Source organism: Lagenorhynchus albirostris, chromosome 8, assembly GCF_949774975.1.
Source record: "Lagenorhynchus albirostris chromosome 8, mLagAlb1.1, whole genome shotgun sequence".
NCBI classification, from domain to species: domain Eukaryota; kingdom Metazoa; phylum Chordata; class Mammalia; order Artiodactyla; family Delphinidae; genus Lagenorhynchus; species Lagenorhynchus albirostris.
Window position 1 is genome coordinate 23,697,268 of NC_083102.1, and position 27,435 is coordinate 23,724,702.

The 27,435-nt window shown below is 47.6% G+C and overlaps 1 protein-coding gene across 1 annotated transcript in view; it reads right to left on the reverse strand.

Moving 5' to 3' along the window:
* SND1 (staphylococcal nuclease and tudor domain containing 1) overlaps positions 1 to 27,435 on the reverse strand; it is a 417,876-nt gene that overhangs the window by 90,841 nt on the left and 299,600 nt on the right. The window contains exon 16 of the mRNA XM_060156765.1: positions 5,015 to 5,124. Coding sequence (XP_060012748.1) covers positions 5,015 to 5,124 — 110 coding nt within the window. The remainder of the gene's footprint in view (positions 1 to 5,014; positions 5,125 to 27,435) is intronic.

The window sequence follows — 27,435 nt, forward strand, 5'->3', positions numbered from 1 at the left end:
GAGCTGTTTAGAAAGCTGGCCTTACTGCCTTCCCTCTTTCCTGGGAAGTGGTAGAGATAATCTAGAATAGGGTGTCTTTGTACAAGTAAGTGCAACATTGCTGGACGGCTGGCTTGCTTTTCCAGTAGGTTATTATTCCCGGCTCAGCAAGGGCTACCAAGGGCCACGGCACTGACAAGAGTCGGAGAGCAGTGGGTGTCCTCCACCCTGGTGGATTTCCCCATGGCTGGAACCATCCTCATCGCCTTGATCCGGAGAAGTAATGTGGCTACTGTTCCACCTCCCACGCGTCTCCTGGACAGGGAAGGGGCCCGCACAGACAGACAGGAGCAGGAAGGGTGAGAGGGCACATACCACAGTGCTTTGGGCAAAGACAGGGTGTGGGGAAAACACTGTTTACATCAGTGGTGAACTGCTTAGACCGGTTTATCTTTTCCAGACAAGATGCAGCACACTTGGTGCTGAAACAAAGGAGAAGGAACCACTTTCCTTTTATTTAAGTATTCTTTCCCACACAAACCCCTGCATAAATGTATACCAATATTCACTGCTAAGTCCATATTTCTCTGAAACATAAATACTTGCTCTTGAAACGGCAACAGTTGCCTGTAATGCTTTCATGCATTTTTGTTTCTAAAAGAGCACGGGTAGTGGGAGGGAGGGCATCCAGGACTGAGCCCTGGCCACTGCAGCCTGCAGAATGAGCTCCCCAGGGGGACATCCTCCCTTTTGATGCCAGCAGGAAGAAGGGAAATAGGTCAGGGCAGCAGCCAGAGCTTTCGGCTCACTGTCCAGCACGAGGACATCATTTTCCAGGCAGCAGCAAAGGGCAGTTTCGGAGATCTCAGGACAAAGGGGTCACGGAGAAAGGCCTTGGAAATGAGCCCCCAGCCCCTCCCCGGGAGCTGCACCCCCTACAGCCTGGAACTGTGAAGAGGGTTCAACTGCGGCGCTGATCTCCTTTAATAATACTTTACACCCCCCTCTCTAAAAGCGCAGGTTTTCCCAACGGAGCTGCAGAGGCAGCAGCGGGTCAGTGAGCGAGGGCTGGCTAGGTGGCCTTCCGAAACGAAGGTGTGGAGAGATCCCAAATGACTGTTTTATTCACAGGAAGGGCCTCAAAAGGAAGGGGATGGCTTGGGATTGCTGGATCAATGTTTTAGATAGGAATGCCAAGGCAGAAAAGAATCACTTACCCAGGACCACATGATAACTGGAGTGTGAAAACCTCGGAGTCTGCACTTTTAAGCCAGTTATCTAATGCTCTCTCTCACCACTACTTCTGGGAAGACGCTAGCAACGGGCACAGTTCCCCATCTGGGAAATTACACCAGATCTTCCTGTCCTTGGCAGTGTGGCAGGGAATTGCCTGAAAGAGGCAGCTGTATTGGGGGAGGGGGGGGTGCCTGGCAAAGGGGGCGTCACCAAGCACATGCCGTCCAATGGGACACAATGATCTCATGTTGTGTGGTCCAGAAGTAGCCCGGCCTCAAAGGCCGGGGACATGAGAACAAACTCATTTTCAGCCCTGTACCAAGCCATTTAAACCCAACTTGGCAAAACCTGTACAGCACGGTCAGCAAACATTTTTGATAAAAAGATACTAAATATTTTTAGCCATTGCAGACCATATATCCTGTTGTAACTGCTCAACTCTGCTGTTGTAACATGAAAGGAGCCATAGACAGTACATAAAAAGGTTAGTGTGGCTGTGTTTCAATAAAGCTTTATTTACAAAACTGGCAGTGGGCCGGGTCTGCCCATCCCTGCTATACACAGCTGAGTGAGGCTGAGAAGAACTGTTGAAGGCCTTTCAGAGTTTCTTGGCTGCTTTGGCCTTCAAGGTCACAAAGAGAATCAGGTAATGACATGGTGTCTAGCTTACTGTTCATGATCTGAAGCTGGCAGCACCACCGGAACACCCAGACCACTGACCTGGAACAGTCCTCCCAGACTCCCGACTCAGGGAAAAGGAACAAAAGCCAAGAGGAACCAATGGCTGAGGAGAACGACCATGGAGAAAAATGGAGAAAAAGAAGAAAGGTGATGAAAGGTGGCAGGGGAGACACTCAGGAAAATGAGCTGAGTGATGGCCAGAAATGTTAGGCGCTCCGTCCTGACTAGTGTCATCGTAAAAACACATTTCAGGAAAGCAGGGCTCTCAGGTCTCAAGATAATGGGGGCCAGCTGAAATGAGAGGAGTCTCGTGTTTGATGGTACAGGCTCCACATGAGGATATGGGATGGAAAAACTACAAGTCTGTCTCCACCCCAAACTGAGAAGCAGACAGGCAGCAATTCCTGCTCTGTCTGCCCAAAGCTAAGACAACCCACCTCATAAACAAGGAGTCGCTTTTCAGGGCCAGGCACCTCACACCCCAGCTTTCTGTCTGCTCCCCGGCAGGGGCTGACCTAGGGGCGCTGGTCATTACACAGTCTCTCCCCTACTTCACATCCTTCTCAATTCAGTCTATGGGTTCTGGAGTCCAACTTAATGGCCATATCTCTGTGGGATCACACATGGGGCCCAGGAGGTGCTGTGAAATCATGAGATCCATGTGCTACTAATTCCTTTCCTACACGAGAGAGCAGATTTACAGTGACTGGGAAAAGCAGGCAGGGGGTGGAGAGATAGTGGCCCCAAAATAAGATAATAAAAAAGAATTTAAAGGAGGGGTGGGGCAGGATCAAGGCCAATCACATCTTCACAACACCTGATTACCTGAGCTAAATGTGATTATCAAGGGAACAGGCACAAGGTAAGAAAACCCATTCAACTTTGGCCAACAGGACAGCAGCTTGGCCGCAGAGGAGTTCCTGGAGTGGAGGCTGCCCTGAAGGTGAGAGCCGTGTGCGGTGTGAGGCTGCGGACCCCTGCTCAGCCATCCAGGAAACCCCGCGGCTCTTCTCCTAAGGGTGGGAAGGACCTCTACATCTGAGGACCAACCCATCAGGCTTTTCTAGATCCTTGGGGGGTTGGAGGGGGAAGATGACAAAGAGAAACGCACCCCAGGACAACCCCTGGAATAAAAATGAAGGTACTATACAGGTAGAAGTAAGTGAATAAACCTATAACAAATAAAACCCTCTCTTCATTCCTACACTGTTCAGAAAAGAGTTTTCATATATTATATAAAGGAAAATGCCCAGGAGAGTAGGCTGTAACTGGTTCCTTTAGTCAGAATCTCAAGTTATCCTTTCTTTAGGCCATACCCATCTTTCCTCTGGATAAAGACCTTTCAAAACAGTCAGCCCAAGTAATCAAACAAGCAGCTAAGAAAATGTAGTAAGGTTCTCGATCAAGAAGCCCCAACCCATGGCTATGAAAGATCGGGACATTACAGACAGGAAAGATCAATACCAACTGCGGATTAGACTAAGGATCTGCAAACTTACGTGTCAGAGGCACCAACGAAAATGGGGAAAACTTTTAATCTTTTTCAACAATCAAATATCAGCAAATACACAGACAAAGGTAAGGTCATAATAACCATGAGAGAGTAAAAGAGTTTTGGGCCACTCACTCCTTTCAGTGGTCAGTATTCTCTTTGACCCCCTTGTGCTTTTGGATATCACCAGCGGGCCAGAAACATGATCAGGAAGAAAAGTGGCTGGAGAAACAAGAGTTGAAAAAGAAAGGGAAAGAAGCTTTAGGAGACAGGAAACAACAGGAAGAGGACTATGGTGAGCAACGAACAGAAATGTGACTTAGAGAGTAAGTGACGAGGATGTTACTAACAAATGTCGTAGGCAGCCCAGTGAGGGGATTTCCTCCCCCCATCCGAAGCACAACCAACCAACAAAGGGACTCACCTGCTTATTCCAACATGAAACAGCTCTGTAGTGCATTATCCAAAGGGGATATTACAGAGGGGAATTCTAAAATATCTGCTCCTTCGACCTAATTCCTGTGCAATGTCAAAAACTTTCAACAGCTACTGACAGACAACAGGAGTGTTTGGATTCTTGAAATACTTCTCTAGTGGGAAGCTATCTTTAACTGATAACAATTCAACCTATGTTGTGGAGTCACAAAATAGGGGGGAGGGGAAAGACACCTTGCATGCATAAGGATGGCTTCTTCACAAACAAATGCATCTGACCACAAACAAAATAGAGCGGAATGTGAGACTGATGAGACAATTAAGGGCATTAAGCACTCCCCCCCAATATATTCACTGGCGTTTCAAATCAAAATGAGAGATGCGGAAGCTTATAAACAGGTATCTGTATCACTTGGCAACCCAAAGAAGACCACACATCTGCTCCCCAAAACCTACAAAGACTCATGAGCAAGATAACCTCTAGAACCCCCATAATCTTTTTCACTGTGTGTATTATGATATTGCATGAAAGCAGGAGGTACCCTATGGGTTTGTTAAAAAAAAAAAAAAAAGGAAAAAGGCAGACCTAAAATCCTAAGCCTGAGCCCAGCACACTCCCCACTGTTCCTTTTCTGTGCCCACCTAGCAGGATGAGTGACTGGCATACTCCTGGAAAGCAGATGGATCTGTTGACTATGACTTGATAAAAATTAGCAGGTAGATGGGCACCATGGCAGCTGAGCAGCCTAACTCCTGCCTGCAAGAGCCAGCCCGACAGGCAGAAACAAAAATACAATTAAATTAAGTCAGAAAACCCGCTACAGAAAATACAATTACTCAAAGATACAAATAAACGTTCAAAGAAAATTGGCCCCTGACAGGGTTAGTCAAGCTTCTAGATCCAGCTGGAGGCAGGCAGCTCAGCTAATTCGCCAAGGAGGAGACTGCAAGGCCGTAAGCTCTCAGCCTTAGGATCCTGGCTGGGCCGGCCTGGTGTTCATCCCACATCTCAGGACGCCCACTGGCCAGTGAAGCAGGGCTCAAGGAACGGGATGTGGGCAGACACAGAATGGATCATGGCCGGGGAAGGCCGAGCACCGGAAAAAGGGACAGACTGATCTCTGCCATCAGACCGAGTGAGCCCCACTTTCTCCCCCTCCTCATCCAAGCAGCCCCTGGAAGATGCCCTACCTCTCGCTGCAGCACCAGCTCCTTGGTGAAAAGCGTTGCTTCCTCACTGAACGGCTCTCCCTCCTGCACCAAGCCTGGGAGGTTTCGGGCTCCTCGGGGGCATTCGATGCCTGTGTCAGGAGAAAAGAAGAATTTGTGATGAAAAGGGGTCCACTAGGCCTGGTGTCCAGCAAGGATGGTCCCCTGACCCTTGTAACAAGACAGGCATTTGATCAGAATGCCATGACATGAGGTAGGGCAGAGGCAGTGGTAGAAGGGGAGGCGTTTAGTTCGCCGGAGGTGGGAAAAACCAACATTATCACAGCAGTAACAGCGAAGAGGGGATCCCAGTCACAGAATCTGGGAATTACTAAGATCATCTGGGGAGTTCTAAATAAGATATGCAGGAAACACACATACCCCAACATGTGGCATGAATCCTCATCTTGGACTGTTCACTCCTTACGGGCCTACAGTCTCACTGCTTGGACCATCACTTAAATAAATGGCTCTCTCACCTAAATTACACTGATATCCCCAGCCATTCTGCCTCCTGACAGCCATTCCAGCCATTTTCTCTTTACTCTCTGACTTTCACATCCAATGCAAAAGTGTTAACTTGGTGTCATTTTCCTCTTCAAATAAGCTTCCCCCTCTGTCCTCTGGCTATACTTGGGACAACAGTACCATCAGTATTTCATTCAGAAGGAGAGACAGAAAAAACAGAATCCTGATGAAGTATCAGGTGTCTGGAGGCAGACACACCTGGATTCACACCCTACGTAACTATTAGGATCTGTGACCTGGGCCAAGCTACTGAACCCTTTCAAAGCCTCAGTTGTCCTATTTGTAAAAAACCTACTTCACACAGCTGTTGGGTGAGCTAGGGGAGATTATTAGGTAAAATATTTAGTACCATGCCCAACATACGGAAAGGTTCAATACATTTTAGCTCTTATTATTTTACCATTATTATCACTGACACAATTACCCACTCTCAGAATCTCAGTCACATCTTTCAATCTGCAAACTAGACTGTAAGATTCCTGAGGACAAAATCTTACCCTTCACACTCCTACCTATTCAAGGACAGTATTTTATACAATATAGGTGCTCCTAACCAATGTAGACTGCCTTTTCTTTCTCTTTGATTCAATCATTCATTTTGCAAATATTTATCACCAACAGTGGTCACCTGTGAGAGGCCATGAACTATGTCACATTTTAATGTCTGGATTAGACTTATAAATATTTCCAAAATATTCAAACTGCAGCTGTACTTACAAAGCCAAAACTTGAACTAGGCTAGAGACATAGGAAAAGAAAAGAATCAAAATATGGGGGGGTGGGTGAGGAGGGATGTGCACTTAGTGCTCGTGTCTCTAAGTAACTGCCGGCAATAAGGCAGGACTGCAAGGTGTTACCTCTTATTTACAAACAGCCTCCGGTGAAGTTACAAAAGATTTGGCACAGGGAGGCGCGGCAGCAGGGCAGCTAGGCTACTGCAGACACCTGCTGGGAGCCTTTGGGAGAAGAGGGGCCACCACTGCCGGGACAGAAGGTACATCCCTTACGGATGAAGCCAGGTGGCTGCTCATGTTTCTGGCCACAGCACAGATTCAAGGTCATGGAGCTCAGAGGAGAGGTGATAGTTTATACCCTGGTCTTTCAGAAGCTCAAGAACAGAGCTTTCTCTCCAAGCCTCAAAAAAGGAACACACGACATCAAACAGAACACTGGACGGGGAGCACGGCACAAGGAGAGAAACTGCAGCAGGAGAGCAGCTGGAGCTGGTGCCAGGACCACTCTCCCGCTCGCATGAAGACGGGGATGGTGAAAGTCCTACGCGAGTGTCACCTGGGCAAGAGCACCAGGGCCGCCTCACTCTCTCCCGGCACTTCAGTGCCAGGCTCTGAGGGAGAAGTGGAACTGATTTTTGAAAAAGACATCAACAAACTCACAGAACCAAAAAGCCTGAGATTAACCTTGAAAGGAGAGATGGGGGAACAAGTAAAATGAAAGACAGCCATGATTCTTACAACATTAATAGCCAAAAACATTTTTCATTCTGTATCTGTGAACTAAGCAAAAATTATAATTGTCAGAAAGGAAAATAAACAATTCCACTGAAACTTCTGGTCACATAACCATAGGTAAAGCACTGTTGAGGAAACAAGAGTAACGCGACAACAAGTGTTCAGTTTGTGTCTGACTCTTGGATGGGGCAGAACTGGGGTGCTGTTGGTGGGACTGCTGTGTCACTGAAAGGACCCAAAGAGTCTCCCTAGCTGAGGAGATGTCCCCACTCTATTCCTGTAGCTGTCTTGGTATTCGGAGGTCTCAAGAGAGCAAGAGACCCCAGCAGCCCTCTCTGAATCCTGGGAGACCACCAACTGATTAAACTGAGAAGCAAGATGGCCCCGTGAGCCCAGGGAGTTGAAACATCACGCTGAAATGGATTCAGATCACGTTCCTGGAGAGAAACACATGGGCCCGTGGTGACCAAACACCAACAACTGCATGTGGACCCAGAGGCGAAGGAGGGCCTACGCTCCACTGTCCCTCTATTTGCCAGGAGCTGGGCTGCAGCTCTTCAAGAGGAGAAAGCTGAACCAGGATGTTCCCCTGCCCTTTAAGTGGAAAAAGTAAACACATCCAAGCACATCAATTCCTGTCAGGCAGGTAGGTAAGAGAAAGGAAAGCGAACAGAAAATTTACTTGAGAACAAGAATACCATCTCTGCTTTTATCGTTTACTTCCCTTTCTGCTGGGCTGACTCTTCCCTCTCTTGGACCTGTCTCCTCTGAAGTAACCCCTTCCCAGTCAAAACCTGTCTCAATGTCACATCTCAGCTCAGGGTCAGGGATGGCGTAGTCGACACTACTTACTAGGATAGAGAGAGGTTGTACCTTAAAAATAGATCCAGTGGGAGCAGGTATCGAACAGTGAAACCCAGCTAAACCCAGGTGTAAGCGCTAGGAGAACAAAGAGCGGGAAAAATGAGTATTTACTGAGCATCCTTGACTATCTATGAACTGACATAAGGACCCAAATCACCAAGCTACTAAGTGGCCAATCTGAACCCTAGATTGCCAGGTGCTAAAGCTATTGAGCAAAAACCCAGTTTTGGAGTTGAGTACTGCTGTCCCCAGAGGGTGTTAGACAAGGTAGGAGTGCAGGGCCTGGGGACTCGATTTCTTGTCGGGCAGGTGAGTGGAGACACAGCTGGGGTTTACATGTAACGGTAGACGGGCTCTCGGTACCGGGTCATCACCATAGCAGAGGTGCAGGCACTGTAGGACCGGAGCACAGAGGTCAGCGAACCCCTAGGTTCCGGCCCTAGACGGGATCCCAAAACAGGGAGTGTGTGGGCAAGATGGAATCTATTAGCAGACCAGGGCTCGCAGCTGGGGCCAGGATAGGGGGAAGGGTTTTTATAATATTGGATATCTGAGTGTTAGAAACCTATGAGCCAAGGTACTTCTGTAGATGGACTGTGTAGACGAGTGTTTTTCAAACTTTTAACGTTGATTATGACCCCACCCCACACTTAAATATGGGTATGGACACATATACAGCAAAGTTTCCACAGAGCAGTGGTCAATCGTGACTACATGTGACACGCTGTCTTCTCTGTTTCATTAATGAAAAAAATACGGTTATGACACTGAATTAACTGAAGACCTCTGGTGGGGCAAGGCCCACGGCTTGGTGAACCCCGGGAGAAGACTGGGGTGTGAAGACAGAACGCCGGGTGGCCCTGACGGCCCTCCTGAAGAGGTCAAAGTCTACACCGAGTGCTTACTCACCAGCTTCGGGACTTGGCTTTTGTGTCCCAAGGGATCAAGGGACAGGGCGAGAAATATGCTGTCCACTAACAGGGAGCAAGTCAAACAAGGTAACATCGTAAAGCTGGAAAGACAGACACAGCTGTTGAAAGCAGGGGAAGGCCATGCACCATCAGCAAGAAGAGGCCCGCCGAGCCCTCCCTTTCCAAGAGCCTGGCCAGTAAGGAAACACCGTTCACGCTGCACCTTGACTCAAAGGCCACTGCAGTGCTGGGCTGGCTGTGCCGCTTTGTTACCGATACAACAGACTTAGAAAAGGTTAAAGAAAGCACGTCACGGGAAAGAAAGCTGGGGTCTCTGAAAGCAACTGCAGAGGCAGAGCTGGGCAGGCTCACCGGCGGCAAAGGTGAGCGCCCGAGACGGTGAGGAGGAAGCGAGGTGTCACCAGGTTCCAGGAGCCCTCCACAGCCAGGCCAGGAAGAGCCCGCGGTTCTGAATCACACACGTCACCACCAACCGCTGTCTTTCCCGATGAGGTCCTGACGAGGGCACATTGAGTCTGCTACGCTCCCAACACCACAGGTGCAGGTCAACCGCCAAGCTCACCCCTGACACGGGCAAGCCATTCATATACCACAAACATTTTGTTTAAAAAACAAAAAAAGTTCCCCAACATTCTTGAACATTTCCTTCCCTACCATGGGGTCGGGGAGGGGGCAGAATGGAGAGAGAGACCCCCCCCCCCGGGGCAGGTGCAGCTGACTTCCGCCAAGGGCAGATGCCGGAGAGGTAGGCCAGACACACCTGCCCCTGCTCCGGAGGCTCCCTGACCTCTTTAAAGCCTGACAGACAGACCTGCCTGTAGGGAAAAACCCATCATTCCTCACACCTTTTCTATGCTTTCTGGGATATGATGGCTGACCAAGATTACTTAAAAACAAAACAGAAAGAGGATTTGCCTCATCTTGTACAGTTTAGAAAGAGAAAATTCATCACTAGCTATCAGCACATCATTTCTGGCTTCTACTCTGCCACTGACAAAGTATAAAACCTCTCCAAGCCCCAAGGTCTCTGTCTGTAAAATGAAGAAACTCCAAATTCTCCCCTGGCCAGAAAATCCTACAATCTGGGTTATGCCCTTTTGAGATTTCCCGTCCAAGGCTTGACTCCCTGAGTATAGGGTGCCTCCTTTCAAATGTAAAATGCTGGGCTATAAGAGCATTCTATTAAAAAGAAATTATACATTTAGAGACATTGACTAACTAGGTCAATTAACACAAACACTTCGGTCAGTCAGCTGTGGAACGAGAAGTACAAATTCTTGTTAATGATCCGATAATGGCTGTATAAGATTCTATTGATGGCCATGTGAGAGATTCGTGCATCGTTCTGAATATTTTACACTGTATGCTGAGCTTTATGATAATCAAGCTGGGCTCAAAGCATGGTGGCTTTTTTTTTTTTTTTTTTACTGGGAGTGAAAGGGAAGTATGGCAAGTATGGCAAATCTGCCTCCGCTAGAAGGGACAGCTTCCCAGTGGCACTTAGCCCAGCAAACAAGAGACCAGGCATTCACAGCAGGAAACAGAACTCTAGTGGAAACAGTAACCAACTAGAAGGATAGGTTGAGGGTGATTATTGCTTGTCCACTGTGTGCTCGTTACTACGTCGGACATTATGGAGGCAAGGGCAGAGGACGCACGCAGACCTCACCTTCGCCCTCTGCCTACTTCAGATACTTGGCGAGTTCCCTCGGCAGACCTTCCCTCCCCCCGTTTCACAAATACGCATCAGTGCCTACTCTGGGCTAGGCACTGGGTTGGGAGGTGAAAACTCAATGATGAAAAAGACTGGCTTTGTCTTAGTGAAGCTTAATTAGCATCATGACAATATTATTTTCCCTTGCCATCGTATGAAGTATGCTACTGGTGATGGAATTTACCATTCAGTCTGTAGGGTGAAGAATGTTAAGAAATAACACATAACTGGATTATGGCAGGTGGATGCATTGGGAGGATGCACCAGACAAGCCAATCATGGGCTCGCCACTGCCATGTCCCTTGCTAAGTGTCAGCCTCAGGCAGCTGTCTTCCAGCACATGACCCTGGCTTCTGTCCTCTCCCCCAACCAGAAGTTGGGGATGGAGGTCAGAGCAGAAGGTGAGAAATGAGGGAGGGAGGGAGGGAGGGAGGGGAGAGTTGCTACTGCACTTGATTCAAGGATAGTCAATTTATAGCAGGCTGGCAGAGGGGGAAAAAAAAGCTCTGTGTAAAGAGAAATGAAAGGTGACAGGTGAGAGAGATTCTTTCTGGAATCTGAAGTGGGCAGCATGCAGAACATCAGCCCGTGAGGAAGAGGAGGAAGGAGGGGAGCATGCTGCATCAGCACTGGAGCACTAACGCCAGAGACCTGCAGCGAGGTCCTGGAACCACCAGACCCACGACCGCCCTCTGTGTTCCGGGATCTGGGAGATCTGACCTCACCTTGCATGCTGTTTAAGAATTTCATGGATGTTCCCATAAATCTGCTCTCTCCTCTCATTGCTACCATGAGCAAGCCTATGTGAGAATCTGGCATTTCCAACCCAAATTAAACTAAAACTAAATTGCTTCTTAGGGTGGGTACTGTATCTTATTCAGATCTTTCTAGCATCTGACACACTGCCTAGCACACAGTGGCACTATAGATCCTCAATCAATGTTGAATGAACATCCGTGAAAAATACTTCTGGGACAGAAGTCCATACACAGAGAAGGAAATGGCTCATGAACAGTCAGGATCATAGACCTTATGCAAATACCAGGAGAGGGGGCTGACAGAATTCCTATACACACATCCCACTTCCCCATGGTGACACAACACTTCAAGGACGAAAAAGAAAGCACAGCTACACCCTTTGCCCCACGGGTCTTTGAATCAGCACATTTGGGAAACGCAACTCAAATACACAGGGGACATGGGCAGCACCGACCAGCAGTGTGAGCGAGACCTGAGGCTGCTGCACCGCAGCTATGTTCAGTTTCCAACTCGACAAAGGAGGAAAACAATTCCCACCCGTGACCCCATGTTCGGCTCCAGGCGGCCATGCTCGGAGCGCACTCAGAGAGATGACTCAGGGGTGGGCAGGCCTGCCTGGAAAGGCCAGTTAAAGGTGCTTAAATCTGTACAGCTCGGCTGAGCGGTGACCAAGAGGGTGACACGATAACAATCTGCAAGTATTTGAAAGGTGTAAACACAAAAAGGAGGGAAAATGCTTAGCCTAAAAACAGGGGGTGCAATTATTAGGGGAAAGAAAATCTGGACGAAATACCGGAAAACCTTAGTGTAGGGATGACTACGGGGTCATCAGTAAGTTTCCCAACGGAAATGAAAAGGCAATTATTCGATCCTAAAGCCGAAAGGTGGCCACAAAGCCCATCCCTCTGCTTCTGTGAAAGCAGCCCAGACCGGGGGGCTATGGTTTTACTTCCTATATTTAGGGAGAGACTTCTTAAGTAATATTCAAGTCAAAATACCTCTGCTTTAAATACTGCTCCCTGAAATTTTAACAAATTTTGTTGATCAAACCATAGCGGAGACAAAACGGCCGTTCTGGTGGGGCTTTCAGAACAAACACAGGCTTTATCGGCTAGCACACAGCACATACCTGGCTAGCGGATAAAGTGGAGCTAAGTAGAGCTGGGGGACAGACAGCAGGGAAAGGGACAGAGGACTAGACTCTCATGTCACGGAGCATCTTCATCCCCGGTCTCTAAGACCCTGGGTAAGCATGCTATGAAATGCTGTACATTTCCCAGACAGGAAACCACGGACACCTCTCCCTTCTTTCTACATGAACAGTCCCCTGGAGTAAACGTCAAGGACAAGGCGAGGCACAGAAAGAACACCAAAATAAGCTTCCTGTCACACTGACTGCACTCCAATACCTCTGCCTGAGTTCCTGCTGCTGCGGCTGGCCAACTTATACCTCACAGACTCTCAGCAGAGATTTCTACCCTCGCATTCAATGAGTTCCACTTCTATACTTTCCCCTGCCATCCTTCCCCCCAGTGAAAAACAAAATTAAAAAAACCCCACATCGGGGCTTCCCTGGTGGCGCAGTGGTTGAGAGTCCGCCTGCCGATGCAGGGGACATGGGTTCGTGCCCCGGTCCGGGAAGATCCCACATGCCGCGGAGCGGCTGGGCCCGTGAGCCATGGCCGCTGAGCCTGCGTGTCTGGAGCCTGTGCTCCGCAATGGGAGAGGCCACAACAGTGGGAGGCCCGTGTACCGCAAAAAAAAAAAAACCCACTTCGCACAGGGAGTTAGACATTGAACTCCATATGTAGTCCAAGAAAAGTGCCATGTTCTTCCTTTTCTACTCTTGCCCTAAGCACCAAGAACAGAATCCAGAACTCTTAAGCCATCGGCACAGAAGGCAGAGGCAGACAGGCCACCCGCCTAATCTTAAGCGATGTGGTTATCACCTGAATCTACATGCAAAGCCAAACCACTGTACATTGTTGGAGCTGAGAAATGTAATACATCTCGTGTACCAAAAAAGCTTGCTCTCAGTCCTCTCGTAAGCTTTAAAGCAGAAATCATTGGAGGTCTCAAGTTGCAAATGTCGTCAGTGAGTCAGTTAACAATTGAAAATGGCAAACCGTCCCACCTTGGACCAGCTGGTCCTATATTTTCACGTTCCCAAGATGGCCAAACAGCAAGGCAAACGGTAGACCAGTGGGTTCCCAAGAGTTAGTTCTACACGATACAAGGCCTCGGTTTGTACTGAAAGGGTCAGAAATGAAACTAGGATTTTGCATTGTCTCAGATTCTTTATTCTCTCCCTTGTTCTCTAAACCGCTATTTTGTTACCTCGGGGGAGGCAGCATCTTCTGGGCCAATTTTGGAACATGTCACTGCTGAGGCTCTTTCAGTGACGAGAATAAAGGGAGAAAAGAAGAATGAAGGAATCCTAATTAAAGGGATCAAACTCCTCAGGTAATGGTAGTCAGGGGAGTCGGAACTGGGCAAAAGCCGAGACTGAAGCTGTTTTTACTTCACAGTTCCAGTTGTTTGGGGGAGACTTTTATTAGGTTGCCCTGATTTGCTAATGTTTGATGCATCTGTTGAAAGACCAGAAACCGAAGTTAATTGGGGACAGGAGCAATGAGATCCATTCTCCACAATGTGACGGGAATTTCGGCTCCCTTTGAGGAAAGGGAGGGAAGGAGGGAGGCATCTACGGAAGGGAGGGACAAGTTTCTCCGGCACAAGTCACAATGGTGTGACCGCTAGGGGAGGGGTGGCGTCTCGAGTCTCATCTCTAGTTATCAGCCTGCCAGTGGTGGATCCCGTCCTGCAGTTATTTGAGGTGAGGGGTATGCTAGCTCTCTCTGGAGCCACAGCAAGGAGACACTCAGTAACTGTGTGCTGCACAAACACCAGAGAGGAGAAAACCCCAGCAAAACCAGATGCAGCAAACCTGTGATAACAATGTCCTCTTTTGAGTTCCCGTATGCATACTAGTTAATGCTTGGAGAGTTCATGAGGAAATCTACTAACTCTTACTTCTGGGACTTTAAGGAGAGTGAGTGTTAGATGCTAAATCACTGACCGCTGTCTGAGAAGGAGACGAGGAAGGGATGGCTTAGAGGCCTCACACTGGATTGCTGGCTCTCAGTCTGGCAAGACAGGCAGTGTGCAGAACTGGCTTCATCCAACTTGATTTATCTTTGGCTTTAGACACCGAAGAATCATTCCCCAAAGGGAGAAGAGCTCTTTCAGGGGGAGCTGGTGTGGCAGATAACAATCGGGCCAGCATCAGAATAACCTTTTATGATTCTCCCCACTGCAGAGCAAGATCTGAAAACAATGATTTTTAAAGGGAGAAAAAACTCTTGACTGATGAACAAGGCCGTTCCCTTCCCATGACATCCCAAGCGCATGGCCATAAATAAGCCAGCCAGGCTTTCTCTGGGGGTGTGTTTGTGAAGGGGAGGTTGGAGATGGCAGGCTGTCAGCTTCCCGATACACACGTTCATTTGGGGGTTTGCTGTAAGCAGCAGCTGCAATAATATCACCACCAACTAGGAGCAGAATGAAACAACTGTGCCCTCTAAAAATGTTTTCCATTGAGTTTCTCCTAATTATCCATATCAAAACGGCCACCTCATAGCCTCATTACATAGAAAACAAAGCGTCTGAGGTCAAGAGCTAGGCCCACAGTGGTCTTCCCGGCGACAAGAGAGCTACACGGCTCAAGCTCTTACGTAACACTGTGGCACCATGGAGACAGCACCTAACAAGCGCAAAGCCATGTCTGAGCAGCGAGGGGGAGTTGGTTTCTATGAGAACCTCAACTTTTGCTTTTTCTGACTTATTTTAAACATGTAACTTTATCTCTGAATCAAATGAAACTTAGATTTATAAAAATAAATGTCATTTTCGGTACCCCCAAATCCCAGTCTTGGTCTTTTAAATTCCATGTTCATGGATAAAGAGAGCAATTTGAATCTCCTGTCCAGGCTGGTAGAGGACAGCTCTGGGGGTAGGGAGAAAGCCACAGGAAACCTGCATGTGGATCCTCCGACTACCAGCTTCCAGAAGGTATCCTGCCACACACCTGGCAGGCATAAATTTAGAGTGACTTTTTCTAACCCAAGCTGTGTTGTTATTTGAACAAAATGGTTCTGAGATGTGTGGAGTACACTTCCAAACCACTGCCTTTGCTGAGCTTTCCACTCATAGAAAATTTCTCTGAGATTCTTCTCCTGAGGCAAGTGAAATCCCAGTGTCTAGAGATTAGTATGCTCAGCCAGTGGAACTGCAGAAGAGAAAACCCAGCTACCGTCAGGAATACTAACACCCCCCAAAGCAAGGATGATGAATAAAAATCTGAGAGCTCAGCAGCTCTTAGGAAGAGCCTTCTACCTCACTACCTTTATGCTTAAAGAAATAAATGAAAACAAGCCAAAAAGGAGAGGAATTCTGAAGAGCCAAGGTTCTTTAAGACCACAGGCTGATCTTAGATATAGAAATACATCCTATCCTGATAAGTAGCTTGAATTCTGGGCTGTGGATGAAGACTGGCCTTCACCTTTTTTGGTTAGCACCATAAAAAAGGGGTCAGCAGACCACTTCCTGAGGACTAAATCTAACCCACTGCCTGTTCTTGTACAACCTATGAGTTAAGAACAGCTTTTACATTTCTGAATGGTTGAAAAAGAAATATTCTGTGACCTGTGAAAAACTGTATGAAATTCAAACTTCAGTGTCTATTTACTCTCTGGCCCTTTAGAGAAGAAGTTTGCCGACTCTTGCTCTAAAGCATGTTGTAAGCTGGGTAAAAAAAAGTTCAGGCCTTCCCTGGTGGCGCAGTGGTTAAGAAACCGCCTGCCAATGCGGGGGACATGGGTTCGAGCCCTGGTCTGGGATGTTCCCACATGCCGCGGAGCAGCTAAGCCTGTGCACTACAACTACTGAGCCTGCACTCTAGAGCCCGTAAGCCACAACTACTAAGCCTGTGTGCCACAACTACTGATGCCCGCGCGCCTAGAGCCCGTACTCCACAACGAGAGAAGCCCCCACAAGGAGAAGCCCGCGCACCGCAATGAAAAGCAGCTGCCACTCGCCACAACTAGAGGAAGCCCGCGCGCAGCTACGAAGACCCAATGCGGCCAAAATAAACTGAAAAGAAACCAAAACAACCCCCCTTAAAAAAGTTATATATAAAAAAAAAAGTTCAGGCAAGACAGAGTTTAACTTCCCAGAACCAGAAGATCAGTACAGGTAATAGCATAATAATAATAATAAAGATACTAAAAAAGCCCACGGTCATGTAGCTGAGAAGGTGAAAAGCAAGCAAATGTGGCTCAAGGGAAGCTGAGGCAGCCAACGTCAAGCACGGGTGTGTGCCCGCACGCTGGCTCTCCTGCACCCCGTTCTAGGAACGTCATCTCTCCTGTACTTGCCATCTGCCCCCTTTATTCCCACTCTACTCCCACAGACCCCATTCAAAACTTTGAAATTTCCGGAGTTGCCCTTCTCTGTTTCTCACCACAACTGCTTCCTTCCGCTCCGTGACAACAGACTTTCACTATCATACTTCTTGCTGCTACTCAGACTTTATCTTTCTACTCTACTTGGAAAAGTAACCTCCTCACTGACAAATCTCATCACCTCTTCTCAGCAGGGGTCCTACTCCATCTCTATATGGCGCGCGGCACTGTGCCCCAACCCTGTAGTGAAATTCTTTCCTCCCCTCTACTGGGGTCCTCTCTCTGGGCTGTTTGTCTTGTCTCCTGCTGTTGCCCTCAGTTATGTCTTGGGCCTCTTTCTTTTCACTCGCTGCACCCTTCCTTGGAAAGTCCATCCATTTCCATGTTCTCCATCACTGTGATCACCCAGAACCTACAGACATGTAAGCCTGAACTGTCCTCTAAGCTCTAGACCCAATCCCCAAGTGTCTGACAGATATCTCCCCCTTGACCGTCCTGCCAATACCTCAAACTCAACAAACTTATCGTCTTGCTAAATCGCCTCTGCTCCTTTCCTTGTCCCCTATTCTGATTGCAGTACTAGCAACCCCTCAGTCTAACAATCTCCCTTATCTTTGATTTGCCCCTACTTTATCCACATAACCTAATGATTGCTACATCTTATCGATTCCATTAATTCCACCTCCATCGTTGTTTACATGATCCATGGAATCCTCTCAACCCTCAACCTAACTCTGCTTGTTCAAGCTCCTGTCACTTCTGGCCAAGAATCCTCTGATCCACCTACCTGCCCTCCATTTTCCCCTATCCTGATTCTTCCTGCCTGATTAATTTTCCTAAAGCTCAGTATTCTGCTCAAAACCCTTCAGTGGCTTCCAAGAGTTTACCATATAAAATCAGAAATCACAACCTGACCCTCTAGGCCTTCTAAAATCTGGTCCAGTTCCTTGGGATCACATAAAACATCCATCACCCACTTGACAGCCCTTCAAATATCTGAAGACAGTACAACATCTCTTTCCTCTCATCCTCATGACTTATTTTCTCCAGACTGAACACCCACACAAGACGTGGGTTTTGATTTCCTACCATTCTCCTGCTTTTCTTCCTTAAGCCTAGATAATGTGAAGGGCATCTTCCGATAGGAAACACCTTTCTAGTCGACTTAATTAAACGTCTGCTGTGGTGGCGGGGCTCATTCACCAGGGAGCAACCCTTCCTACACGCTGAGGAGAGAGGCACCTTTGGAGGGGAAATTTGCTGCCTGAGTTGGACTGATCAGGGAGGAGTGCGCAGAGACTGTGTACCAGCCCCGTCTCCCTGGGACCAGGCAGTGTTAGACTTTTCCTCCAGGCAGGAGGCTGCAGCAAGAGACAGCTCCCCCCGCGCAGGAAGAACCCCCGGTACATGGGAGCCCTCGAGGGACTGTGGGGAGAGGTGGAGCCCATCCTGAGGAAGGCGGAGGCCGTCATGGCCTCCATTCCAGCCAGCTTCCACTCTGTCTTGGAGACCCCGGTGGTGTGGTGATAAGCAGTCTATTCATTTCCTTCTCTCATGCACAGGGCTACTGGGGATAAAAAGGAAGCAAATCCAAACCACTGCCTAGAGTCCACTTTGCAGAATTCAGGGAAAGATTGTTCTATTGAAGTGGTTATCTTCCCTGTTTGGGAGACCTGAGGGAAAGAAAAGGATTTCTGTGTCCTTTGCCTTCCACTGATGCAGTCCTGAAGAAAGGATGATTTCAGTCGTTACTGTGGCCAGTGGGACAGTGAAAGCACGGCTCGCACTTAATTGAGGCTTTTTAGCTCCTGTCACAGTGTGGCAACAGGGCACCGGAGCACCAGGATTTGAACTGTGACGCCGGGTTCATTTGAAAAGCTTCATTTGAAAAGCAGGAGAGAAGGGAGGACAGGGAGGGAGAAAATCAGGGACCTGACAGACAAGCTGCCTGATTCTTTGCAGCGAATGGGAGATATTAACCTGTCCTTCAGGCTGGGCCCGTCTTCAAGGGACAGGAAAGCTGCCCCAGTGGGCTCATTACTCACAGGTGAAGGACGGCATGAGGCATAAGCCCCCGGACGAGACGCTCACCTCAAATTGTGATTTCTGATAAGGGTGCGACTGGTGAGGAAGTGGCAGTGGTGTGTTGAGGGATGGTGGGGACCGTCAACTCCCCAAACACAGCTCGCAATGAAGCGCGTTGCCTGATGGCGATTCCGGGTGCTGTGACAACCACGGCGGGGTGTGTGCACGTGCTCACACTTGCATGTGTTCACACATTCAAGGAAAGAGGGCGGGAAGAGGGGAGTGGGGGGAGGCGGACTGAAGAGCAGAGGAAGGAGGCGCTCAGGAGACCGCAGTGGCCGTAATGACGCAAATCAGAAACTGCTATTTGTGGGGAAGTGACACCAGGGCTGCACCCACCTACTGACGGGCACGGACACGCAGCGAGAGTGCCTGAAGGGGCAGAGGCCAGAGACAGGAACAGGTGGATTCCCTGGCAGAGCATACAGGAGAATCAAGCTTCATTCCAGGGACAAAGGAACAATGAGCCGCACTTCTGCCGCCTCATGCCCTGGACGTGTCTTCCCGAGCCCTAGGCTGCCTGCAGGTTCCCTTTTATCATCCTGAAAACTTTCGATGCTGGCTTGTTTGTGTCTTCTCACTTCCTTCTGCTCCAAGTTCACGCTTTACCGTATCCCAGCCCCACGCCCCTTCAGGCCAGCCTTGTCCAGTATCACCACCAGAGAGAAATGTCATCAGCTGAAGCCTTTTAGACCATGGACAGCGGCTCCTCTGGGGTGCAAGTGGCAGGGAAGCCATCTCTCTCTCTCTCTCACACGCACAAGCGTGAGCAGTGCTTCTCCTCAAGTGTGCCCCCTTCCACGTCTGCCTAGTAGGACCAGTGCTGGGGTATAAGAAGCTTGTTACAAGGCCCCTACGTTTCAAATAAATGCCAGAGGACACATTCCTGTAAGGAATCTGGGGGGCTCTGAAAAGCTGTATACCCACGTGGTTGCCTGTTTTATGTAACGATTTTTCAGTTTCCATAGTTTGTGTCATTAAATAATTGTTCTCTAAAATATATATAACAAGATGGACAGTCGTGGATAGGGTTCTTTCTTTCTCTCTGGACCCTCCCTCCACAGCCTAGCAAGTGTCTAAAACACATCTAGCCCAGATGGATCCCTCGGGGTCAGAAGGCAATCAGATGTCCCAGCACATGGAACTCTCCGGCTACACAACTGTGGACCCAGGGAGAAAAAGGGAGAAGGCCTTTTCCATCTCAGTCAGCCATCGTAGGGAGGTGCTGGCTCCTGAATGGCAAAGAGGACAGCTGTCAGCAAGAGGGTGCAGGAGCAAGGAGGCAATTTCACAGCGTAACAGCCAAGAGGAAACAAAGACAAGAGAAGTGCTTCAGATGGAGGCTGTCTCTGCTAATGTCGCTAAACGGGAAAATTCTATATTCTGTAATTGACCCACCCTTCGACAGCTGTTCACACTTAAGTCAGGAGAAAGGTGAATGCTTTGGAAGGGGAAGGAGGGATTTCTCCTGGCCAGCCTGGAACCAAAAGGAGCCCAGTCGCTAAATGATGTGTTTGGGGGCCACAGAAAGGGGGCTCCCTCCTCTACTAAAAAGTCCATTTGCATCCTATACAGCGAATGAGAGCATAATCAAACTGCTGCTGCCCCGTGACCCAGGCCAACGCCACAGAAGGAAACCTGCACGGCCACTTCCAGCCCTCAGGGCAGACAGGACGGAGGAGTACGTGCGGGAGAACCTGGAGGCACTGAGTCCGGTCTAAAGCACTGCATTCACCTGTGTGGACCGGGAGAACTGGCATTTATCATCTGCCAGGACCCTGAAGATTCTTAGCTCCCTGTTACCAGTGTTCTGGCTGAGACTCTGTAATGGATTCATCTTTGTAGATGAGTGATGCGGTTTAAAATACTGCAGGGTTTGGCTGCCATTCCCTCCTGTAGGGTCTCAAAATAACTCCACACAAATCATTTTTGCTAACCACTCACTCAGGCAGCTCTTCCCTGCCAGAACACACACATCTTATGTAACTGAAGGAGCCTCCCAGCTTGCTGAAGAGGAGGGCGTTCCCAGAGCGCCGCTGCTCGCTGCCCCTCGGGCTCTGCAGAGCCCGGGCTTTGAAACCAGCTCTGTGCCTGGGCCCAAGCTCCCTCAACAAGAGACCCTCCCACCCCAGGAGACTCAGGTGTTCATCAGGGAAGGGCATCCAATTCAGGACTGTCTTAGAAATAAGTGCAACCTGGACATTCCATGAGCACTTCCAGGTAAAAGATTGACTCTGCTAGATATTGGAAAGTAATGAGTAGGGGAAAGAACAAAGCACCTTCCCTCTGAGAACTCACAGTTCAGTGTGGACGACAGGCACGTATACGGACAGAACATAAACATACAGGAGGAGTGGGAGAGGAGAGGTGCTACAGAACACCTCACAAAGCCTCCTCCCAAATTTCACGCCTTCGTGACGCACACCCTGCCCTTGGCTCGGCTTCCTTGCTGACCCTTCCGCCCAGTGCCCCTCCTATTTCTCTAAGTCTCCACGGTCAGAACCCTTTTTTTTTTTTGCGGTACGCGGGCCTCTCACTGTTGTGGCCTCTCCCGTTGTGCAGCACCGGCTCCGGACGCGCAGGCTCAGCGGACATGGCTCACGGGCCCAGCCGCTTCGCGGCACGAACCCGTGTCCCCTCACGGGCACGAACCCGTGTCCCCTGCATCGGCAGGCGGACTCTCAACCACTGTGCCACCAGGGAAGCCCAGAACCTCTTCTCTTGACTGCTCCTTAAACCTGCATCTTCACAGCTGTGTTCTCCTCTAACCTCCAATCCTAGGCAATCACATTCATTCCCTGTGCTTCAGATTCCATTATAAGCTGTTGATGCTCAAAGTTTTCATCTTTAGTTCTGACCTTTCTACCAAATTCATCTGGACCTGCAAAAATTCACAGGCATCGAATGTTCAAGGTCTCAAAGGTGACCTAATAACCCTCTCCTTGCAAACGTTCTATTATTTACAAGCTAGAAAAGCGACCTCTCTTTTCCCATCCTCTATTATCAAACAACCAGCAGAATTCTAGATCAGAACCCTCCTAACCAGATCTGCTCTTTCCTCTTCATCCTATCCAGACATCCTGACTGCAGTTTGGGTTCTCCCAATCTAGTCTTCGTATTGCGGTAAAAGTAATCTCTTAAAAATAGATAATGCAGTGGAAAAGGAGGGACTTCCACTATATCTAATAACACGGATGAATCTCAGACAAAAGCTGGGTAAAATAAAGTTCGGTAAAATAAGACTATGATTCCAGGTATGATGTCCAAGACAGGCAAAACGCATCTATGGCAACAGAAGTCAAAATACTGGTTATCTTTGAGGGGAAGGCCAAGAAAGAGCCTGCTGGGATGCTAGAAATATTCTATATCTCGACATGGGTAGTGGTTTACTTGGTTACTTGCAGTTATCTGTGTACTTTTATATACATAAAATGAATCAAGCTGTATACTTCAGATCTGTGTGCTTTACTACGTAATAATCATTTCTAAAACTAAAAAGAAAAAGAACAAAAAGACATAACGCATTACCCACCATTCACTGCTTCCTATTACTCACCTTAGGGATTCCTAACCTGGTCAGGGACGGGGTGGGCTTGGGCTAGTGTTTGCCAATCCAATGAAACTGTATGAAAATCTTTGTGTGGTCATGTATTTTCTGAAGAGAAGACTGACAGCCTTCTTCAGACTCATCATTCACTAAGAATGTTCACGACTCGAAGTCATCGACGACTTCTCTATGAGGCACAATCTAAGCAGCATGGACACAGGGCCCTTCAAAGATGGGGAATCTGGCTTCCCAAACTCATCTTCAACCATTGTCCCTCTTACAGGAGACATGCCAGCCGTATTAAACTATTGACCATTCTGAATAACAATGCTTTTTCAAGCGCCCTCTCTTTCCTTGGCTGGTTACACCCTTTCTCTCCCGTATCTGGCATTTTCTGGAGAGAAAACCTACAAGCTTTCCAAGATGGATAAAAAGGTTGGTGATCACCCTAAATAGCAAAGAAACTGAGCTACAGGGTAGGGGGACATCTAAACAACTCAGAGCTGAAGTCCAGCAAAATAATCTGGCTACAAAGGGTGGCCTGAAGTTGGGTGAAAGTGCAGTAAAAAGATCGTTAAAGGAATGAATGAATCACAGCACTTGAATTCAGTGCTTTTGTGGTAAAGACATTGAGGACCTGCTTATTTAATATATATCAGATGAGAACAAAGATTCAATGAGGCAAGAATCAGGGGTCAAAGTTAACAAGATAACATGGAAAAGGGATTAACACCCGGCGTTCAACAGAAGAAGGGGGTTGGGGGACATGGCTTAATACAAGTTCATGTACAAAGGACCTAGAAAGCACACACTGACGACAGTTCTATAACACACAGAACCTAAAGGAAAACTTGGAGAGACGAAAACCACACTGCCTATCTCTCCTAGGTTTCCAGCCTAAAACACGAAAGGAAATGACTGTAAGGACATCTACATGTACCACCTAAACATTTACAGAATTACATTTTACAGCTGGAAAGAACCTTAGAAATCGTTCAGCCCAAGCTCTGTATTTTCACAGAGGAGGAAACAGGAAATCAGAGAAATTAAATGACCTACACAAAGTCACAGGCCAACTTGGTTATGAGGCACAGATTATAAGCCGTATCTTTTGACAGGCAGTTGTTCTTGCCACTGGATCCTATCAGTTGGGCTGAATGCACTTCATCTTACTCAGGCTGCCCAGGGTCCTGGTTTAGCCTATGGAATTCTGTTTTTGGATGTCTTTTCCTGAGCAGACAGATAATCTGATAGGCTATGCTGGCTTTCAAAAAACACATTAGGAAGTAGTTGGTATTATCACAGCGAGGTTTACATATAATTGAAAGGGTTTTTTTTTTACATATATCAAGAGAATATAGACTGATCCCAAAGAAATTAGTCTAATAACAGCTACTGTAATCTGAGTGGTATCTTCCGTTGTGGTTAAGCACCGGATTAAGTACTTTTAAAAAAACATGCGTCATGCTATTTAACACTTAGAGCACCCCTAATTTACAGATGAGATAACTGAGGCAAAGACAGGTTAAATAAGTTGCCCTACATAACAGGGTTTATAAATGGCAGATCCAGGATTTGAGTCTGCTTCTGTGAGTCAGAAATTCATATTTGTAATGAATTCACTAAAGTGTCTCCCTAAAGAAGGGGTATTTCACAGAACTCCCGAAGTCAGAGTTATTAAGAGACCCTTGGGAGTATCTTTGTCCACCTCTGTCATTTTATACACGAGGGAGTGGCGCTAGCATCACACCCCAAGCGTTCTGTCTCTTAAGTCATTTACTTTTCCCTACACTCCGCCTTGCTGCGCGAGACTGCAGGTTCTGCCTCGATGCGTGGCGGAAGACCCAGTCAGCACACCCCTTCCCTCTCCTGGCTTAAGGCACTCACAACGACAGGCTAGAGAAAGGGACACGCCACAGTGATGCTGTTCCTCAGAATGCAGTGGTTGGGTAGGCTGAACAGTAGATCACCACCCACCCACCCACCCTTTACAGAGTTTCTACCATGTCCCCAGAGTCAAAACTCCAGACAAAGAAACAGTCACAAGCCAATGCAACTACAAAGTGGTTACAAGGATGATGCAACTATAGAGGCAGCACGGGATGCCCTGTGAACACAGAGGAGGTAAAGGATCTGGACAGGAGTCAACCCTGAAGTTCACTCTTAAAGAGTGAACAATAACTGGCCAGAGGAACACGCACCTAGCAAAAGCGGGGGACTGCTTACTGGTGCTCCCAATGTTTACAATGGCAGAAGGGTGCTACGCAAGGCAATCAGGAGGGGCGCAGGAGCAAAGGACTCTATGGATGTGCCTGGCAGGACACTCGAGTTCCTTCTGAGAACCACAGCCCAGGTCAGGATATTTGAGAGCTGATGTGTTGTGCTTGGGAAAGCACAATGCCAAATCATCCTACTACACTCACTTCTAAGGCAGAAAAGGAACTGGCTTATTAATAAAACAAACTGCTTCCTATGCATTCTTTCTCCCAACAAATTTTACTATAATTTCACAGAATCAAAAAAGGTAATAATTATTCTAACACTGTGTGCATACCTACTATCTAAACATGTTTTATCAGTCAGATTTCATGTTATCAGTCAGATTTCTTTTTAATTAAAATTACGATCTATTTGAAAACCATTATCATAGCTTTCTTCTTCCCTCCATCATCAAACCTCTGCAGAGGAATTCAAAGGGGGCTGAAAGTAAAAAGTGGACTCATAACTCATCAGCACGTCACAAAAATCTTTAACTTCCTACTACCATGGAAATGGCTTTTCCCCACATTACATATATACACCAGGCAACAGGGACTGCAGGTCTGTGTTACTGAGACAACTTTCAAAACCAAGAGTTAAAGGGGGACACAGATATTTGATTGACAGGAGGTCACATTTCATTGGCAGAAGAATAAAGAACTTGTCTCAATGGAAGATCGGAATTGAAAAGCTTAAAATATTCCTTTAAAAAAAGAAACATTGTTCTGACATCCAAAGAGGACAAATCAAATTGGTCTCCTCCCTCAGTCCCTGAAAAGGAGGAGGAGGAAATGGCGGGGTACTGAGTGCCAGTTCCGTCCTTAATTAAGCTATGTGACCTTGGCCAAGTAACAGCTTTTCTCAGCCTCACTGGTGATAACAGCAGCCCTTCCTACCTCACAGCACTGTAACAGGCACCCAGGGGGGAAAAGTATGTGAAAACACTGAAAAGTATGTATTACTATACAAGCTAATACTTTTAGAGGATAATCGTCCTGATAAGTTTTAGTATCTTTAACCAAGGTCTAAACCACTGCTTGATGGGAGATCCAATGACCCTCAAAATGCTGTTGGATCTTTTGAAAATAATTTTAGGAACTTTAGTTTCCAGGCGAATGCAGAGTTACCATACCCTTATGTAAAAAGACACAAGAAAAATACAACACAATGCTAACACTTTTGATTATAAAGAACATGGCAGGAGTAAGAAGCAGCTGGGGGGATAGGGTGCTGATTAGGAAGAAATGGTCTGCATCTCTTAGATGCCAGGGCTTATTTCTCACTGACGTTTGTGAAGCATGAAGAACAGACAACAGCTGGGAATTTAGGAAGGGAGTAAATCAAGCTGCTGTTATTCATGCTCCCAGAAAGAAACAGCATGGATGGCAACAAGTGACAGTTCCATGAAAGCAGAAATTACATCCTTTACTGCTTTTTTCCACTGTGATTTTAGCAAATTTTTCTCCACCACCCCATCCCTGCCACTAACTTGTGCATAAGGCATCAGGGTGGCATGGGAGTTCTCTTTCTGGATGCCGTTGTTAAATACTGATCCTACTGAAAAAGAGAGTGCCAACTCCTAAAGCAGGAGAACCATTTTTCCATGTTTCTGTCGTCCTTCTCCAACACTGCTACCAACCAATAGACCTCTCACTCGGGGGCTGTGCGAACGCCACCTGGGAGTGTTTGGAGAACTGCAGGAGTGGTTACTGATGCGCCCAATGCTTCCCCCCGGAGAGGGTGCTATGGCACCCTGGAGGGGAGCTAAGATGCTAAACATCCTGCAATTCATGGGAAGTCCAGAAAAGTTCCACCCCAAATGCCACACTTGCCCCCACCTCCTTGGACTCCTTCACCCGTCATCCTCAATCACCCAAAGCGAACAACTTGCTGCACCCTGCACATGCTTTGCATTTCAGTTTCAAATCTAGCTGCCACCATCTCCTGGTTCATTCAGAACATAATGATTTTGGCCCATGGCTGTTGAACAACTTAGAGAAAAACAGATCAAATGGAATGCAGTCATCAGAATAAGCTAAAAAGTAACTGGACATTTGACGTGAGGGTCTAAGAAGGAAAATACGCTCTACTCCAAACTTTTCTATAGACTCCAAGAGATCACAGTGTCATTTGAACTCATGCTTCAAGTAGCTTTGGCTCTGAGTTGGGAGCAACCTGTTCAAAAAAGGTGAGTTAAGAACACGCTATGCCAGAGCACAAGGTACAGAGATGAAAGTCCATGGGAAGAAGCCCCTGCCTTATGACTAATACAGCTTGTGACCATGACGAGGCCGCTCCATCTCTTTGTGACTCTGTTTCCTCATCTGTAAAATGAGGAGCTGGATGGTTTCCAGCACTTGCTCCAGAAAGGCTATCAGAAGCTGCCTGGAGGATGGGGCTGAAAAGAATGAACACACTGCGCTCGATTGCTGTGATCCACACGATGACCTAGCCTTCCACGATTGGTATATGCTAGCCAGAACAATGTTAAGAAATGAAAATCACATATTAAAAAACAAACATAGGAAATCTGGGGATCCTTAAAGCTAGAAAACCCACCCAAGTCCCACCTGCTAGTTGTCAACATTTGAGAAAGATTATTCTTTGCCATTTGGGGAAATCTGCTCTGCAGTTTTCTTCTTCATGAGTGGATGATACTTTTTTGCCAGAGAGATCTGAGGCCACAGGAATGGAAATGCAACAAGTCTTCGCACATGTCAAGAGAAATATACACATATGTACAAAGAGGCTGGTTCTGTTCAGCCTCAACTGAGAGCACGTATT